A 17,713-nucleotide genomic window follows, 5' to 3' on the forward strand; every position below is an offset into this window, starting at 1 on the left:
TTGTTGCCAGTGTAAGCTATTGTATTGTGTTTCCGGGGCTTTTATTTTGAAGGAGGGAAACGGAAAAAGAGGTGCAAAGAAATGTTGGTGGTGAAAAAGGGAAGACGTTAATAAAGAAGTTGCCGGCTTGGCTGACTAACGATTGTGTTATTATTTTATTAGTACTACACAGTATAGGCGCAAAAAGAACCCTTGGTTACACCAGTAAAAAAATAACACGTAATTTAAATCAGAAATGTTTTTATATTAATTTCAAACTATTCTACTACTACTAGTTATATTTATTTAAAAATTACCTCTCGTGGCCCACCTGCAGTACGTTTGCAGCCCACCAGTGGGCCAAGGCCCACACTGTGGGAATCTGCTTGAGTGGAATCAAAACAGAGGTTCAAAGTGCTTTATTCAACACACAAATTGGTTACAGTAGCTTGCTGTCAACATATAGAATTGCTGTCAATTACATAGTTTTAACAGTTTGTTTTCATTTTGTTTTTACTGCTTGAACATTCAGAGATTTAACGAAGTAATTCTATTGCCCTGGGACTAATCCATAACACTAAGGTTGTTTTTGTACCTATTCATGGTTGTTCTTGAAAACACCAGAAGTAGATTTTGTATTAATAATTGTTTCTTGTACTTTATTATAAGGGAGGAATAAAAAACAGACACAAAGACAGACACGTATTAAAATAGTGTATATTCTCTGCTTTATTGTTTTTGTCCAAAGCTTCAATGCATAAAGCCCATTTTATTGGCATGTACAACACAGCCCTAAATGATTCCGACATATCTGCGTGCACGTGAGTGTTTGTGTGTTTGTGTGTTTGTGTGTGTGTGTGTGTGTGTGTGTGTGTGTGTGTGTGTGTGTGTGTGTGTGTGTTCGTGTTCTGGATACCTAACCTGACTCATGTACATTCATGATTGGATCCTTGTTTGTGCTGTCTTAAATTACAGAGCTATTATCCTCCTATTAAGTAATGTCTGTACTCCGATTTGAATTTAAACAGGAGCATTTTCAGTTAAACTCTAATCAGTCGCCACCTCTCAAGGGAATGTAAAGGATAACGGTATTGGTTCAACGTTGCTCTGAAGATGCAGAACACACACATTTCAATTCTGGTGTGAGCAAATGTAAAAGATTCGTTATAACCCTGTCACCCAACATGGGCATAGTCATGCATTTATTGATGATGTTGCATTAGGGCAATAATGCCCCTTTTATTGTAAACTTCACCTCCAATCTTTTGAACCAAGTTATTTGATTGCTCTGCCTCCATCTTTAAACTCCACATGCTACCAGTAACCCCCCCTACTACTACCCTTCCGCCTTGCCCAGCGCCCTTGAGTGCCTCCATTAAAAATCAGTGACAGCTGTGACTATATTTAACTAATTCATGACCGCTCCACCAATCCCCCCGCCCCTCCTACCCCTCCCACTCCGGAGACAAACCCAAGGCACTTTTTCTCGTCTTGTTCTTTTTCAGTGCCCCTGTATTTATTTATTTGTTTGTGTCTCCTCCTCACCCTAGGGGTCGCACCAGAGGGAGGGTTGTTGTGGATGAGGAGGACAGCATGGATGGGACTGAGATAACAGAGTCCAGAAGCCCTCAGGACACAGGTGAGACTTTGCAATCCCCCCCTTTTTGATCCATTATGTACACGTTGGTCACATTGGGGAGTGATCTAAGAAGTGAACCTGCACATCCAGGCAGCCTCATGCAGAGAGTGCTTCAAAAGGGTATTTCAGTGAAGGTAGAAGAGGAGTCTCCCTCTCCTGGAGAAGGATGGATGAGAGCTCTTTCTTGGCACCCCATGCTTCTACTTCAGGGCTGTAATTGAAAGGGTTTAGCTTGAGCTGTGAAGCTGCAGTGAGTGCGTATTTTTTTTCTTCTTTCTCTCCCCTTACTGCTTCAATCTCTCCTCCTGCTCTGAGATTGGCATTGAGGTGCAGTGGGAAAGAGCCCTAGGCTAATGCCCTCTAAAAGCTTTTTAAAATCCCATCAGTCTCTCCAGACCCATTTATGTGCTTTTTTTATGTGTGGACATCACGTCACGTGATCATGCCTCCCATTCTCATACATCTCAGTGCAGCTCTTTTGCTGAGCTGGAGATATTGGGGAATGAAATTCTGCTGGTAACTAGCTTTGCTTTTATAAGCTGTGGTTTACATTGCACAACCAATAGGCAATTATTATTTTTAAAACTAAATTTATTTATATTTTTATTTAAAAAAAACCTAAATCTCATGCCCACTAAAACCCTAGTGGCTCCCTCTGCCTGCAGGTGCAAAAATAAAATCTCCAATTTATTTCCAGTATTGTTTGAGGTCTAAATGCAATATATCTGCATATCTTGGCTTTGAAAAGGTAAAGACATGTGTTTAATATCTCCTGTATTAATATTATGGATATCCCTTGCTTTTGTAGAATGTAACTCAAATTCTTTATGCAAACCACTTTTGAAAAAGGTTTACGTATATTTAAAACTATCGCAAACCCTGTACTAGAACATACTTTTATTTAACGTTATTGTTAAGTATTATACAACAAAAGTGGTATACCCTTACTCGTATCAGAGGTAATGAGCTTGAATTTGTCCTTGAGTAATACCATTGGATGACGCTGAATCATTGCAGTATTAGCCTAATTACATCTCAATGAAATGTTAATACAAATTCAGCATGGCCCAAAGTCTCAGTGAGAGGTACTTTTGGGAGTTATTTTGTATGATTAGTGCAGTGAATTGAGCCATATTTTTGTAATTTAGATCAAAAGCTTTCATGATAGTAACACAATTGAGTTTATTTGTATTTCAGGCATAATATTCCCCATTAATATTAAACCCCACTACTTGAGAGACATTTTAGCATAGCTGTTTCTTGTTTTTCTTTTCCTCTGCCTCCATTGTTATTGCTATTCTGTACAAGAGCTTGATGTTCCCATTGGGTTTACTGTAATCAGTGCTTAAACATATGGCCCCCATATATTACCATCCATCTCACTAATAAAAGCTGTGTTTTTGACCTGAAGGAAACTTACTAGGATGCAATCAACCTGCCCTATGACAGCCTGTGCATGTCAGAAGCTGGATGCTCAATTTACAGTCATAATTGGCAATGGGTTTTTGAGCGGCTAATAGTATTGAGGTGAACGAATGAATGGCCTGCAATGCTCATCAATGTTCTGGTGGGATTAAATGCTGAGTCATTTCTTACTAACAAACTGGTCTTGTTTGTTCCTATTAGAAACGCCAATCGAGCCAGTGGAAGCTGTAGATGTTGTGGCCACTGAGTCGCCAGAGGAGGACAAGCCCTCTTCCCCTCTGGCCCAGAGCCCTCCAGCCGAGAGTTCAGCAGGACCATCTGTCCCAGTGAGCAGAGAAGTCAAAAGAAGGTTAGAAACACTAAACTTCCCCTAAACCATAACTGTTTCAGAAATAAAATATTTTTGTATTATTATTAAGTCATTAAGATTCTTTTTTTAAATTTTTTTTATTATAAATGTTTATATGAATGTGTGCGTGTACAAGTATTCGTGTGCGTGCGTGTGGCAGCAATGGGACATGCTGTTTGCCTTGCTGTGTACACATGCATGGATGAATCGAAATGGAGTCATCAGCCGGTAGCGGCAACACTCTCTTCCCAGGTGCCACTCTGTTAAAGGTTGTAATCAATCTTCCGGCCTGTCTGCGCTATCGATGTTGGTGATGGAGGGCATACCAGCACCCTCTCCTGGGATCTTATTAACAAGGCCATCTCGCCGCCTAAAAATGTGATAAATATTTACCGCCCGTTTTACTTCTCCACTTTCCGTGTTTTGGCTGCTCTTCTCTCCGTGGTTTCTTTACCACTCTGTCTCTGAAACTCCCATCTCCCATGCAATCTGCAACACTTCCATGTCCACATATTCTTGTAAGGTGATAGATTTGTTTTTAACAGTTTGAATTAACTGCTGAAGCAAAGCTGTGTAGTGCTTTATAGGAAGTAAATATATCTACCTGCTTACACTCAAGCTCACAATTTGAAGGTGCATACGAGAAAGAGTCTGGCCTGGTACTTATGGTGCGTTCACAATACACTGGAAGCAAACTTTTTGCAAGGTTTCATTGCATACTAAGTTAATGCCTGGACAATTTCTCGTATTTGCACAAGTTGAAATATTTCAACTCGAGCGAGACATTTAAGTGACGCTGTGTCGCGAAAGCCTTTGTTTTAACTTTGAGATTCCCCTCCGGTGATCACTGAAATCCCAGCGTTAATGAATCAGAAATGGAGGAAAAATTAAGTTTAGCCATCTATGGTTGCCCAGAGCTCTACAATACCTCATATTTGTTCAGAGATGAGACAAAATTATGTGTATACATGTATGTGTATAAACCATGGAGTTTAACTGACTCCATGACGTCGCTGCCGTCTTTATGCCTGAATGACGTTATTTTGAGTGGTGATGGAGCAGCTGCAATGTTAGCATAGCCCAGCACCAATCAATCCCAACTCCTTTCAGACAACAAACATTTTCAAGCGTTTCATCTTGCGTAGGGATGCAGTGGATGCAGCTCAGTGAAATTCACAGCTCAGTGAAATTCATTCGCGCCCCTTCAGATGATGATATGAATTCAGCGCATCTGAGATATGCCCCTCCTCTCTAGCGCGTTTAGTGCGAGTGACGCAAATAAACCTAAATGATCCGGTCAAACTTGTGCGAGTAACAAGGGGCAAAAAAATGCTTTTATGTGAATATATTATTATTAGGGCTGGGCAAAGTTGAAAAAATGTAATTGATTAATCACATTATGCAGTAAATTCAATCGTGAAGTAAAAAGTAGTGTATTGCATGCTTTTATTTTAAAATAATGTTATCAGAACAATATAACAGGCACTCTGGAGTAACAGCAAGTTAACAAACATACATATATAGTATAGAAATCTTTTCTTTTCTTTTTTCTAATCAGGTACCAGAATAAACAATTGTATTTTATCAGGGAACAACATAAATAATGTGTTCAGTAGTAAGAATCCCTATTAGGAACAAGTCACTCCTTCTTTCGCCCATGTTCAGTTTGTTGCTTACCTTAAAGATGTATGTAAAAGACCAGCAATTGATTAACTTTATAAAAAAACAATAAGTTCTTTTCATGTTTTTCAGTTCTATTTTGCTTACTCAGTGAGAAAAGTCCAGACTGTGTTGGCTTGAACAAGTGCACAGAACATCTTCTGATGTGTGGAAAGAACCAAAAGTGATACTGACTTAAAGTGCTCTGCCAGAGTGTATCAGACTGCGCGGTCAGGAGGTTTGCGCATGCGCGATTCATTTTCACTCTGGATGCGGAACTTGCTGCGCGAGCCTGCCTGTAGACTGACCGCCTGTGAGAGCTTTGTGAGGCAAAGCATCTCGCGGCAGAACCTCTGCACTTCGAGAACAGAAACTACTTAACAATATGTGCTTTGACGTCAGGCTCAAGTCTGCAAGTCGTCAACACTGCCTGTCGGTGAGGCTACAGAAACGCGCACGCAGGTACATAAATCGCCTTCAACGTAAAAGCAGTGCCGTTGTATTGCATTTATGGCGTCCATCTTATTTTTTTTTCATTTTTGATTGACCTCACGCAGGCCGGACTGGGAGAGCCTAAGGACGCCCAGGTCTGGACTACGCCGTCTAGGAGAGATTTAAAGTGCAGCATCTATGTGCAGCAGTGATAAGCCCCTCCCACTGCAAAAACAATGCAGTTAACACATGATCAAATAATTAACGCCGCTAAAGGATTGCCGGAATAACGCAGCCCTAATTAGAGTGTGTGTGTGTGTGTGTGTGTGTGTGTGTGTGTGTCACATATGTATGCATTTACACCAGAAAGTATGTTGCTGCACAGACAGTCCCACCGCCAGAAGAGAAAGGCCTTAATTCACGGTGACATGCGTGGCACTGTATTAAGTCACAGTAGGTATATATTATTAAACACCCCCCTACCAACCATTTTCTTTGTTTCAGTGAGCGTCTCTGTGCCTTCTGTTACTGCGGTGGCCGTAGCCTGCTGGGTCAGGGGGAGCTGCAAGTATTCAGCACCACGCCTCAGTTTGAAGCGCTCTTCAGCCATAAGGGTGGAGGAGACTCAACGAGCGAAAGCAGCGATGGCGATAAAACCACTCAGCCAAAAATGGCCGGAGAGACCACCTCAGGACAGAGGGAAAAGACGGAGTAAGTAGGCCTGGTAGACACTGTGGTCACAAATGGTTTGCCTGCCAGTGTTGGCCAGGATAGAAAAGGAGGCAAAAAATACCCTTTACTCTTTTTCCTGGAAAGCGGTATTGATACACATTGGATCACCCCAGCAAAAGAAACCAATGATGGTGGTTAATAAATAACCACACATTCATGTTTACCTACACGCTAACTCATACACCCAGGAGCATGCACACAAAACAAACACGCAGACCTCACAAGCTTAAAGGGCTCTCTCACTTAGCAGATTGTGTTGTCATTCTACATTTGAAGACTAAATTATCCCTTTGCATCAGCAGTCAGTGTCCCTAGGCCCAGGGATCCCACATCAGGTGACTGCTGCACATGAGCCTTTCCTGTGTGTGTTTGAACACGACATATTTGCACACTGTTCCAACAAAAGACCCTCCTCGGACTCTCTTGGCCAGCTGCCTAATTTGTTTTGGACCTTTTGGAACCAGTTGGGCGTCTCTCTGGGTTCCCAGTGACGTAACTGGCAGTGGGAGCAGTATGGGCCTGGCCGTACGCCAAGCCAACCAGCAGCCGTTGTGTTGCTGCTGTGTGATTGGTCATTAGGGCCAGTCCTCGGTTATGCCACACAGAGATACAAGCGGAGAAACGATATATTGATTTGTCAGGGAAGCAGAAAATGCAAAGCCGTGGAAATGTGTGAGAAGATAATTTCCTAATTGGTGATAAAACTTTGGTCTGTGAACAATAAGCCCTCACGACTGCAATCATGCTTCTAGAAACCGTTCACTTGATTTTGGCCGTTGGTTTGTTTACTGGAACTAAGGTCCTTTTTAAATGCTAATGCTCCCCCTCCACATTTTCCGCATGCTATGCAGCTCACTAGTTCAAGCCAGGGACTCGGGGAAACGCATCCTTTTCAACAGATTTCATGAGACAGAACAGCCAGCCTCTTGTGCACATGCCAAACAAGATGGCCCTCTTCCTCCTCCTCCTCCTCATATCCCTCCTCCCCCACAGCTTTTTAGTTGCTCTCTAACATTTTCCCCCAGCTCATTCTCTCTGTCTTCATAGCTCTGCTTTTGTAAAAACTGAACATCGTCCTCTACCTAATGTCTCTACTCTCGATTCATTCCTAAATTGACTCAGACTCTCTACCTTTTTACAAACAAGAAAACAAAAAAAACCTGTGCTAACCTGCTTTCCCTGCAAACCTCTTCCTTTGTTCCAGTGGGTCTGAAAGCTGCGAGGAAGAACCAGACCCAGCCAGTCGATTTTGGGATGAACTTACTCATGTCGGCCTCCCACAAGATCTTAACGTCCAGTCTCTCTTCGAGTCAGGTAATACCAATAGTCTTGTCCTTTTTGGTCCTTTTTACCAGGCTTTGTTAGCACTTTTTTATATCATGAATGCGTACATTGTTGCAGAATCTGCACCAGATACAAATTAGATGCGAACCTTTTGTTTATTAACACTTCTTTTTTCTCTTGGTATTTCAGGGCAATGCTGGGCACATCAGAGTTGTGCCTTGTGGTCCGAGGGTGTTTGTGAGGGCGAGGGACAATCTCTGCTTAATGTGGACAGAGCCATTGACTCAGGGAGCACAAAGGTGAGTCAGGGGAGAAGATCCATGGACTAATGGGTGTTAACAGCATCTTAATGTGTTGGGGCAGCAGTGAGACTGCTTCAGTGAGGCACAGCAAAGCTGATGGATCAGACTGGCTGGTAAAGGTCAGCCTGGCAGCGTGGATCTCTCAGCTGTGAAATGGAAAAGGTCACGCCACTCAACAGGGCTGAGCCCTCATGGCAGCTTAGCTCCTAGTGTTAGCAATGGCACAGCTCACAGCGCACCGATTGCGTCTGCAGCCCAATGGTCGTGTAGCCCATCAGCAAGTCTTGCATTTGATCTCCAGAGTGCTGAGGGGAATAGCAAATGGATGACGTTCTGTCGTGAATGTGATCATCAGGGGGCTAAAACAGGGGTTTAAAAAGAGGTCTTCTCTAAGCTGGGAATGCACACACACACACACACACACACATACACACACACACACACACACACACACACACACACACACATATATATATTCTGCAACAATGTACGCATTCATGATATATTGGGATCTCTCTTTTTCTCTGCAGCACTGTGCATACTGTAAGCGCCTTGGAGCATCCGTTAAGTGCTGTGCTGAAGGATGTGCTCAACTCTACCATTTCCCCTGTGCGGGGGCAGCTGGGACCTTTCAGGATATCAGGAATCTCTCGCTCCTCTGCCCAGAACACATTGAACTGGCCATTCACAAATGTAAGTTGAGTAGTATTGAATACAGCCATAGTAAAAATGAGAATTGTTGGCGAAATAGCGCATCAGCTACTCTCCCTCATTATTTTCCTGACTTAAATCCTGTTTCTTTTATTTTTCTTGCCCATAGTTGTAGATGATGTAAATTGCGCGCTATGTGATAGCCCAGGGGACCTACTGGACCAGCTCTTCTGCACCAGTTGTGGTCAGCATTACCATGGGATGTGCCTGGACATAGCCGTAACCCCTCTAAGGAGGGCAGGTTGGCAGTGCCCGGAGTGCAAAATCTGCCAGACGTGCAAGTGAGTCACCTTCAAATTTGCCGAAATAAAGTATCTAACACTGAATGTTTTTGTCTTATCTATCTTTTCTTTTTACTCCTGCTAATTTTTTCTATAGCTACCAGGCATGTTGCTTACTGCTGGTTTGTTTACCTCTGTGGTTTGTGTTGAGATAACTAGATGTTGTACCCTGAAGCATAGTCTTGTAAATTCTGACCTTATTTAAGTACAGTAAGTAAGTACAGGGGCTCTGCTAGCAACCGGTCCTGTTTGCCTTAGGTGAACACCGTCCATTGAGCTTTCTGTTGCGTGCTTGTACACACCATGTTTTTACTGGAAAGCATGGTGTTTTTTCAAGATGAGTTTATTGCCAATAACTAATAGATGGGATTATTCCGCTTGTTTTCTTCTTTGAATTGTAATTCATTTTATCATTGCCTGTGCATAGTTTTTATTGTGGTTGTTATTCCAATCCTAAATCGACCTGTATTTTCAGATGTAATAATAATTGTACTACATTCAGTGCTGAATGCATTCAATGCAGTTTTAAAACTATTCCATCAGTCTTCAGGAGTAGGCAGTCATGCATCCTTGAGGTGGCAGCCATAAATGATAAATTAAATAAGCTTCACACGTGCCGATATTATGCAGTTTGGCTCAGCAGTATGTTAGATTAGACGTGAACAGACACCGCGTTAGATTAATTCACTCACTCACACAAGACCGATCTTATTATCTCCCTTGTGGAAATAATTCAGAGAGAATCAAGAGAATCAAGGTGACTAAGATCATGCATGTGACTTTTTCATACTTCTCCTTTACATAAAATCTTCCGTAGATGGTTACAGTCTATTTGCAGTGTATCAAAGTCCTATGTAAATATCGATATTGTATAAATGTGTTGATTATAGTAGACCTCTTATGTAGTACGGCATTAGTGTTGTCTTTTTACAGTTTTATAGGCTCAAATACAGTTATGTCCTTTTCTGAACTCACCAGACTGTTTTTAGATGTTCTATTATTTGCCTAAACCCACTTAGTTATTATATTTACATTACTGATCATTATTTATCAAAAATCCCATTATGCAAACATTTTATGAATGTACGGATAGTCAACCCTACAAGATTGTCTGTCTGATTATTGAGGCATTTGGTTAAAACCTATTGTGCCGTTTGTGTTTCTCTATTCTAGTCTTTTTCTGTCCCATTTCATGAAACCGTCTGTATTTTCGTTCTCTCTTTGTAGGAACCCAGGAGAGGACACTAAAATGCTGGTGTGTGACATGTGTGACAAAGGCTACCATACCTTCTGTCTGCAACCTGCTATAGACACTCTCCCCACCAACGGATGGAGATGTAAGGTAGGAAGAACCTCATATGAGGCTGAATGTCTTATTAAAGATGATGCAATATAAGATTTAATCTGGCTGGTATGTACAAACAATAAGTAATTTAACAGTGCATTACCAACCTATTGTTATTACCATGTAATATTTTGGCAGCTGCAACACAAAATTCCTACAGTGTGTGGGCATTAATATTCAATCGAATCGAGTAAAATGTCTACTACCCATGAGAATAAGACTTTTTGGTGGTTTGTATTTGCGCTTCCTGCGGTTAAGTTATGACTCACTTCGGCTGATCTTTTTAAAGGCTTCAGATCAGCCTCAGCTAAAGATAACGTGGTGTGTGTGTATATGCGCCCACATGCCTTGCATGTTGATCACACGCATCCCTCAGTGCAGCCCCAACCGCCATCCTCCAGGCGTGCGAATGTGCTTGTCACTCAGGCGACTGGTAAACACACCAACCAGTTTACTGCCGTGGTCGGATGAGGCTGCGGCAATAGAGCCACCAACTGAAAGGGCTTCACACTTTGCTTTTCTATCTGACTCGACACAGTAAGACCAACCTCTGTCCCCACTCGCTCTGTAGTTTTGCAACCGTTTGACTGAAGTAGAAATCAATGAAGAATTAGTCATTGTTCCAGTTTCACTGCTCTGTCATGTTCCTCCATCATGTATGAGCACCAGCACGGCAGGCTGCGTTTGAGACAGAAAGCTTTTTGCGGAGGAAAAAGTAAGTGCTGGTCCACTTTTCATGATTCATGACCATGTCTTGAAGAAAATAAGGATAAGAATGGAAGACAACCATCTCCATGTAGAATCTTCAAAATTACTTTCCCCAGATCCTAGTGAGATTGCTTTAGTATTGTAAATTATCTTAAGTATTGTTTCATTATCTATCAAATCCTATCCAATATTTGTTTTTATTATATTTTTGCATTCATAATAAAGCTGCTTAGAGTATATTTGCCAAAAGTAGCTCTACTTTAAAACATGTAAACCTATTTAGGTTTTGAAAGGTGAATACGTTATAACAACACAAACGATTTGTGATGTCTTGTGATGGGTGTGAATGGAAGTGTCTTTGCAATTGTGTCATGAAGGTTTTGTCAAAATGTGAACCGCCTCTCCATTTCCAGCATGAGCAAAAATACTCTACTCCAAAAACATTATTTTAAAATCTTTTTAAAATGAACTGCACCACTTAAGCAGCATGCTGCTGAAACGGGAGCCAAATGACCACTTTCTTTTTGCTTTTTGTACCGGTAAGCAGCTCTGTTTGATGCTGCACACCGTCAGTGTTGATTTTTCATCAAAATTGCCTGCTGCTACATATTTGCTTGTGCCACTCTGTGGTTCAGTCGCTCACTATACTGTGCTCACTTTTGTCCACTTGCATACCCAGAAAATAAAATGTAGGAAAACTTTATATGGCTGTTACTAATCTGTTTAAAAACATATTCAAGACAAAGCAGCAACTACAGGTTCATGTTTTGGTTATTGGCGGCTTTGAATTTTTGTGTCTGCCATTTGTAACACAACTTGGGAGTTTGTTCCAGCTGCATAGCCAGACCTGCACTTATTCGATACCAATGTTTAAAAAAAAAACAACAACCTTTTCCTCTTTTGCCATTTTATTAAAAACTGGTTAGTCTAAATGATCTGTCTAATTAGACAATTGCCTTGTAAATCCATTTCCTCAGAGCCCAAAACGACTGATATTGCTTTTTAAGTCGAATTCCCCAAATTCCTCTACCTTTTTGAATAAATTTAGCTAGGAGAAAGTCATGGTCTTCAATATACTCACATTTACTGTGGGCCTGGACAAGTTCCATGCTTGTTCCCCATCCCATGACTTAAGTGACAAATCTATACAGCAGAAACACTGTATTCGTACCACATTGAGTGTGAATGGCTTTCCAAATCGTATTACTAAGAGGCCCTCTTTTGCTCCTCAGAGCTGCAGAGTATGCATCCAATGTGGAACACGGACCAGCGGGCAATGGCACCACACCAGCTTGCTGTGTGAGATCTGCGTCCAAAATCAGGACCCTGCTCTGTGCTGTTCTATGTGTGCCTGCATCCTGGACCCTGAGCATCATAAAGACTTACTCTTCTGCCAGACTTGTAAGAGGTAAGGAACAATTTGTTCATCACTTGTTCAAATGCAACTCTCTCGTTTGTTTTGTTACCTTGTTTCATTCCTGTGTCAATTTGATGTTTCCTGCTAACATTAAGGGAAAGAGTTGGGGAAACCTCAGCAATAAATATGTCACATTTTAGGATTGCACAGAGATCCCCACTGAACAATCCCTTAAAATTCCTTCGCACTCCTTTCAGATGGCTACACCTGGAGTGTGAGCGTCAGAACTCAGGCCAAGCAGAAATCCACCCCGGAGAGGACTATGTTTGTTCCAACTGCAAGTCTCCTGCTGCAGAGCAGGCGCTACAGGCAGAGGATATGGACACCGGCCCAGAGCTCAGCCCTCAGCCAGCCTCCATGCACATAGACTCTGAGACTGGTCTACAGCTGGCTCAAAAGCACACGGACCTAGAACCTGGCACTCAGGGGCCTACTGAAACGCACAATGACCCCAAACCGGAATTACTTGCTGTTCCATTGCACTCGGATCCAGAGCCTGTTCAGCCTACCGTCCAGGAGGAGAATCTGGCCACGTCAGCCCAAAAGCCTGGTGGGTCTTTGTTCCAAAAAGGTTAGATTCGACACAATAAGATAATTGCTTTGATCTCTATGTTCTCTCTTATTTATTTTTTTTCCTCAATGCCCAAGTTTCACCCCTGAGCATCTAATCAGCATATTAACCATGTGTTGTTATTGCAAGGACAAGCCAAGGAATGTAACTCTTTTGATTGTACAAAATCGTACACAAGAGCACCAGGTTATGCGAATTAAAATGAAAGACAATCTTTGTAGTTGAGGGTTTATTCGCTCAAGCTCTAACCATGCTGAGGCTGTTGAAAGTTTTGGCCATGCAACACTAAAGTGAGCTGTAGTGTCGACGCTGATGAAGTTCTGAAAGTCGCTGTTTTTGCAGATGAAAGGATTAGGAGTTGTTTGGACTAAGACCAGAGAGAAGCGCTCCCTCTTTTTATGTGCAGGATTTTCTGAGGACTCCCCAATAACCAGATGGTGTCCTACTACCAGCAGATTAAAGCGACTCCTTTGTCTTTGTAACTCTTGTTTTGAAAATTAGAAGTACTTTGTTTCTCCCTCCTGTCTCCTGGGACTGTAACTTGTGCTGCCAGTCTATGTGAACGAGAAATGTATACTTGAAAGCCCTTCTTTTTTTTTTCTTCCTTGAATTTAACGCATGGTGACATGAAACTGCTCAGTGCAACTTGAAGCAGAGATGGACACTTGAGTTGCTGCTCACACTGCCACAAATCAGCTTTACATTTGACTGGCAGTTTGTCTTTATTACCTTCAGACGAGAGGGACTTGTTCATAATACCAGTTAACAGAGGGAGAGATTGCCAAGGCACCATGTCTGATGTTTGTCAAATCAATGTGCGTGTGTGACACACAAAATCAAAGCCCAAGAAACTCTGCTAGTCTCAAAGGGGCTTCAATGGGATTCAGACTGTAAATTATAGCCATTGAATTCAAGATTTTTTAAAAACCTTGGGAAGGTCAAACGGACTACAATATTGACTTAAAGTTACTTTCAGTTACTCTTAGCCAGTAAATGTATAGTTGGTAATCATGGATGTAAAAATAACTGGGTACAGTGTTGGAGGCAGCTCTCAGTCGTTCTGTGGCCAAATAACACAAAAAAACATTTGACTTCCCGGTTTAACCTCATTCTTGCGACTCATTCACATGAGCGGAGTAGGAATTATAACTCGGCTACTGGTACACTTTACAACTTTTAAGCCTAATGATTATAATAGGGGTTTGGCAAGTTGGTTTCCTTAAAAATAAATAAAAATTTACCCGCTGATTTAAAAAAAACAAACGTGTCTTTCCCAATGTAAGTCTATGGGGGGAAAAGTATTTCTGGGCCCCATGGCTTCACATGACAAACCCGGAAATTGTAATCACACGGTTTGCCCACCATGTCAAATTTTCTCAAAGCCTTTCCTTGGGGGCTTGAATATAACCTTCAGTGAAATATCTTAAAAATACCACATCTTCGTCAAGAAAAAATTATGAGATTTAGGACATTTGGGCGGGTAATACGCTTATCTTGCTGGATGCCAATTAGTAAAAGAACCACCAGTAAATCCTTACCTTTGCAACAGCTCTTGATTAGTTGTGAGGCGAACTGTAGCAACTCTAAATGGTGTGATGCTGGTCTCTGCCTGTGTGAAGCTTAGGGCTACATCTCCACGTGAAATCTGCCAGCAGTAGAGTGGAGTATCAGGCAAATTAACGGTGAGCTGGGGATGCCAGTAGTAGCTACGCTGCCCACTCTGTCTAGACTGCAGACTGCACTGGCAGGAGAGATTGGATAGGAGTAGCATGATGGTGATGTTATTAGATCCCCTGTCTGCAAACCTGCCTTGGAGCTATGCTGGCTCATTCATGACTGCTCACAAAGCTCGCTCTGCTCCGCATACACATGGGCTCTCCTTCTTTCTTTTTTCATTTTTTTTCTTTGGTCATGAACTGCTTCATCATCGGATTTAGCTGGCAAGGCGATGCTTCCCCCTCTGTGGTTTTAAAGATGTGTTGAGGGATCTCTGTATTGATTCAAGAGAAGCTTAAGGAGGTTTCTCTTGGCACCCCAAAATAAGAGTCAAATTTTTATCTTTTTTTTTTTTTTTTGTCCAAATGTGGTCTACCCTGGGAGATGAGAATTAGAGGAAATTAATTTCATATATTTTTTTGGGTCTTTTGTAATGTGAGATCATGGCAAAACTGCCAACAGAGTGCATATGTAATGTAATTAAAGTCATTAACCAGAGCTGTTTATCACCTGCCAGGATTCTCCACTAACCAGTGTTCAACAGCGAGCTTACCGTGACTCAACTGACAGATGCCATTAGATCCATTCTGTGACTGCAATCGAGACCTGACTCGAAGCCTCTGCTGCATTAATCTAAGCTGCGTATTTATCTAAACCATTACCTTATCCCCCCTAGAAGATATAGGAAGCAGGGTGTTAATATGAATGAGAATGTGTGTTCAGTTTGGTCAATAGTTGAAGGCTGGAGATGGTTGGAGGCCCATCTCCTAATTGACTTTCTGGCATCGGCACCGGATGAGCACCTGCAAGCTGCACAGTCATGAGCCCACAGCGCACAGACCCTGGGATGTTGGTTGTCATGGTTACTCCCTTCCCTGGCAGAGATGCCTAGCAGGTGCATGCGTGTGTCAGGATCAGTGTGACATGGGAACTTGTGGATCGAAATGGTGGGTGCCTTGTTAAGACTGGGCTATCTGTACGGTCAGAGGCTGTCTGGCAGAATATTGGCTCAATGGGTGGATGCCTGATAGCCAGGAATGACTAGTTCTATTCATACCAGACTATTCAAATGTATTGATGTCTTTAATACAAAACAGAATGGAAGGAGAGGATGGGAGACGCTATAAAACCAAAGAGGAGAGAAAGAGAGGGTAGGAGACACTAGATTCATATAAAATAGCGTATAACGGTCACCTCATTGTCTTTCTATGCATTGTGGCTGTTGGTTACTTGAAAGCCACTCCATATCGGTAATACTTACATCGTACTAAATCAGAAATGTGAAGAAGGATGTTTAACCATAATGTCAAACCTTTATATTTATATATATATATATATATATATATATATATATATATATATATATATATATATATATATATATATATATATATACTTTTGCTGATAGTGAACCATATATAATTCTCTTTTCCATGTATTGGCTTGAAACGTAATCGATTATCTATCTCCAACAAAAGCTTTTAGTGTTTAGTGTTTCCGTGGTTTTACCAAAAGGAAACTTCCGGATTCACGTCTTTGTATAGGCTTGTTGGTTTAGATTTGAGAGGTGGGTAGAATTGATGAAAGAATAAATATCCGAGCTCAACATTTCCCTACGGCCCATTTTCTTTTTGCGTGTGTTCACAGTCTCTCCCGACTCTTAGTTCTCTCTATTAGTGAACAAAATATCAATTTCTTTGAATATACTCTGTTTGATATCAATCTTGTCTCTTTTAGAAGTCTCAGTGGGAGCAGATGTTGAAAAGCAGGTCACCGAACCTTCTGTCAACAAAATCAAACCAGGTTTGTGAACACAATCTCGTCTACACTGTGGAACAGTTGTATTTATTTGGGTTAAAGTAACGGTGAATGTGGTTCTAAAGCTTGCTTTGGTGTGAATATACTGTCAGCATAGCAACTGTACATCAAATCCACCTATCATTTAAACTAATGACATTTTTTTATTTTATTTTTTTGACGTTGCTCACAAGCCTGAGCATTAAATGGTTTCGGGTTCACACTTTTATCTTTAATGTGCATGATGTCGATCAAAATATGTTCTTTTGACCACTGTGTGTTTCCTCTTCCTCTTCCTAGAAACGAATCCAGCAGCAAGAGCCCAGCTTACAACTACCGAGAGTCCTGGGTCTTCAGCGACTCCCAGCCAGGAGTCTTTTCCGACCCAGCTCTCTATGGAGATACTACACACACGGGATACCACATTACAAATCAAACCAGCAAAGACAGAGGCCTGCCCTGAGCAGGGCATGGCCAACCCCAGCACAAAGGATTTTAAGGCCATCATCTCAACCACCAAAGAACCAAGTACTGCATCAGTACCTTTCACGGACCAACCAATGGAAGTCTCACTACCCCAGCCTTCAAATGTGGATGTGGTCAGGGCTTCATTCCTGGAATCTGCTCCAGAGGAACTTAACAAGGAGAGGATGGAGGGTATTTTTCACACGAACCCGGCCGAGACTGTTAAACCCTCAGCCTCCACTACATCGGTGGAGGTGTACATTACGACAGAGAGAAAACTCAATCTCTCATTTCCCTGCCTGCCTTCAGAGGAGAAACCACTCAAGACATCCGTGGAAAGGTTGACGGAAATGGTTTCCTCTCCGTGCCACTCCTCCCCTCTGGGCAGAGGGACGTCTCCCAGGGAACTGACGCAGATCCTACCGTCACTGGGTGACCACAGCAGTGTCATGCCCACCACCACCACCCTCATACCACTCACCCCTAAGATTGGAATGGGAAAGCCAGCCATCACCAAGAGGAAGTTTTCTCCTGGGAGGCCACGAGTGAAACAGGTAGGAACCTGAATATCATGTCACAGAGGGCGACTGATTAGTTTTGTGTTGCTCTTGGGCTGGGACTACCAGTAAGGCAGAACGAGCCAAAGTAACTACCCCCGGAGTGTAGGCTAATACTTAGTGTGCATACCCTGTGTACTCCTAAATGATCTGTGTCTAAGTGTCCTTAGTGCTCTTCTCCATGAAGGTGGATTAAGGATTTTTTTTTGTGGTACTGGATTGGTTGAAGCAACTTGTATGGTTATTGTTTTTTAATGCGAGTTATACTGTGAAGTACACTAAGGCATAGCAGGAGAACAGCTTGTTGAAAGATGCTTTCTTTCAACTCCAGATGCCCTCTATGC

General features: G+C 42.0%; 1 protein-coding gene across 15 annotated transcripts in view; it reads left to right on the top strand.

Annotated features, from left to right (window-relative positions):
* Positions 1-17,713, top strand: part of kmt2cb (lysine (K)-specific methyltransferase 2Cb) — a 66,458-nt gene that overhangs the window by 15,230 nt on the left and 33,515 nt on the right. For 13 of the 15 annotated variants that reach the window (XM_068601482.1, XM_068601513.1, XM_068601503.1 and 10 more), the window contains 12 exons: positions 1,530-1,618; positions 3,245-3,392; positions 5,988-6,194; positions 7,420-7,529; positions 7,689-7,798; positions 8,332-8,494; positions 8,622-8,793; positions 10,021-10,135; positions 12,079-12,254; positions 12,461-12,834; positions 16,288-16,353; positions 16,648-17,366. In XM_068601482.1, coding sequence (XP_068457583.1) covers positions 1,530-1,618; positions 3,245-3,392; positions 5,988-6,194; positions 7,420-7,529; positions 7,689-7,798; positions 8,332-8,494; positions 8,622-8,793; positions 10,021-10,135; positions 12,079-12,254; positions 12,461-12,834; positions 16,288-16,353; positions 16,648-17,366 — 2,449 coding nt within the window. Of the gene's footprint in view, positions 1-1,529; positions 1,619-3,244; positions 3,393-5,987; positions 6,195-7,419; positions 7,530-7,688; positions 7,799-8,331; positions 8,495-8,621; positions 8,794-10,020; positions 10,136-12,078; positions 12,255-12,460; positions 12,835-15,651; positions 15,702-16,287; positions 16,354-16,647; positions 17,367-17,713 lie in introns of those variants that run through there. The other 2 variants (XM_068601521.1, XM_068601583.1) reach the window with 2 other exon arrangements.

Source organism: Clinocottus analis, unplaced genomic scaffold (genome assembly GCF_023055335.1).
Source record: "Clinocottus analis isolate CAN_PGR_092001 unplaced genomic scaffold, fCliAna1.0.p SCAF_11, whole genome shotgun sequence".
Classification (NCBI taxonomy): domain Eukaryota; kingdom Metazoa; phylum Chordata; class Actinopteri; order Perciformes; family Cottidae; genus Clinocottus; species Clinocottus analis.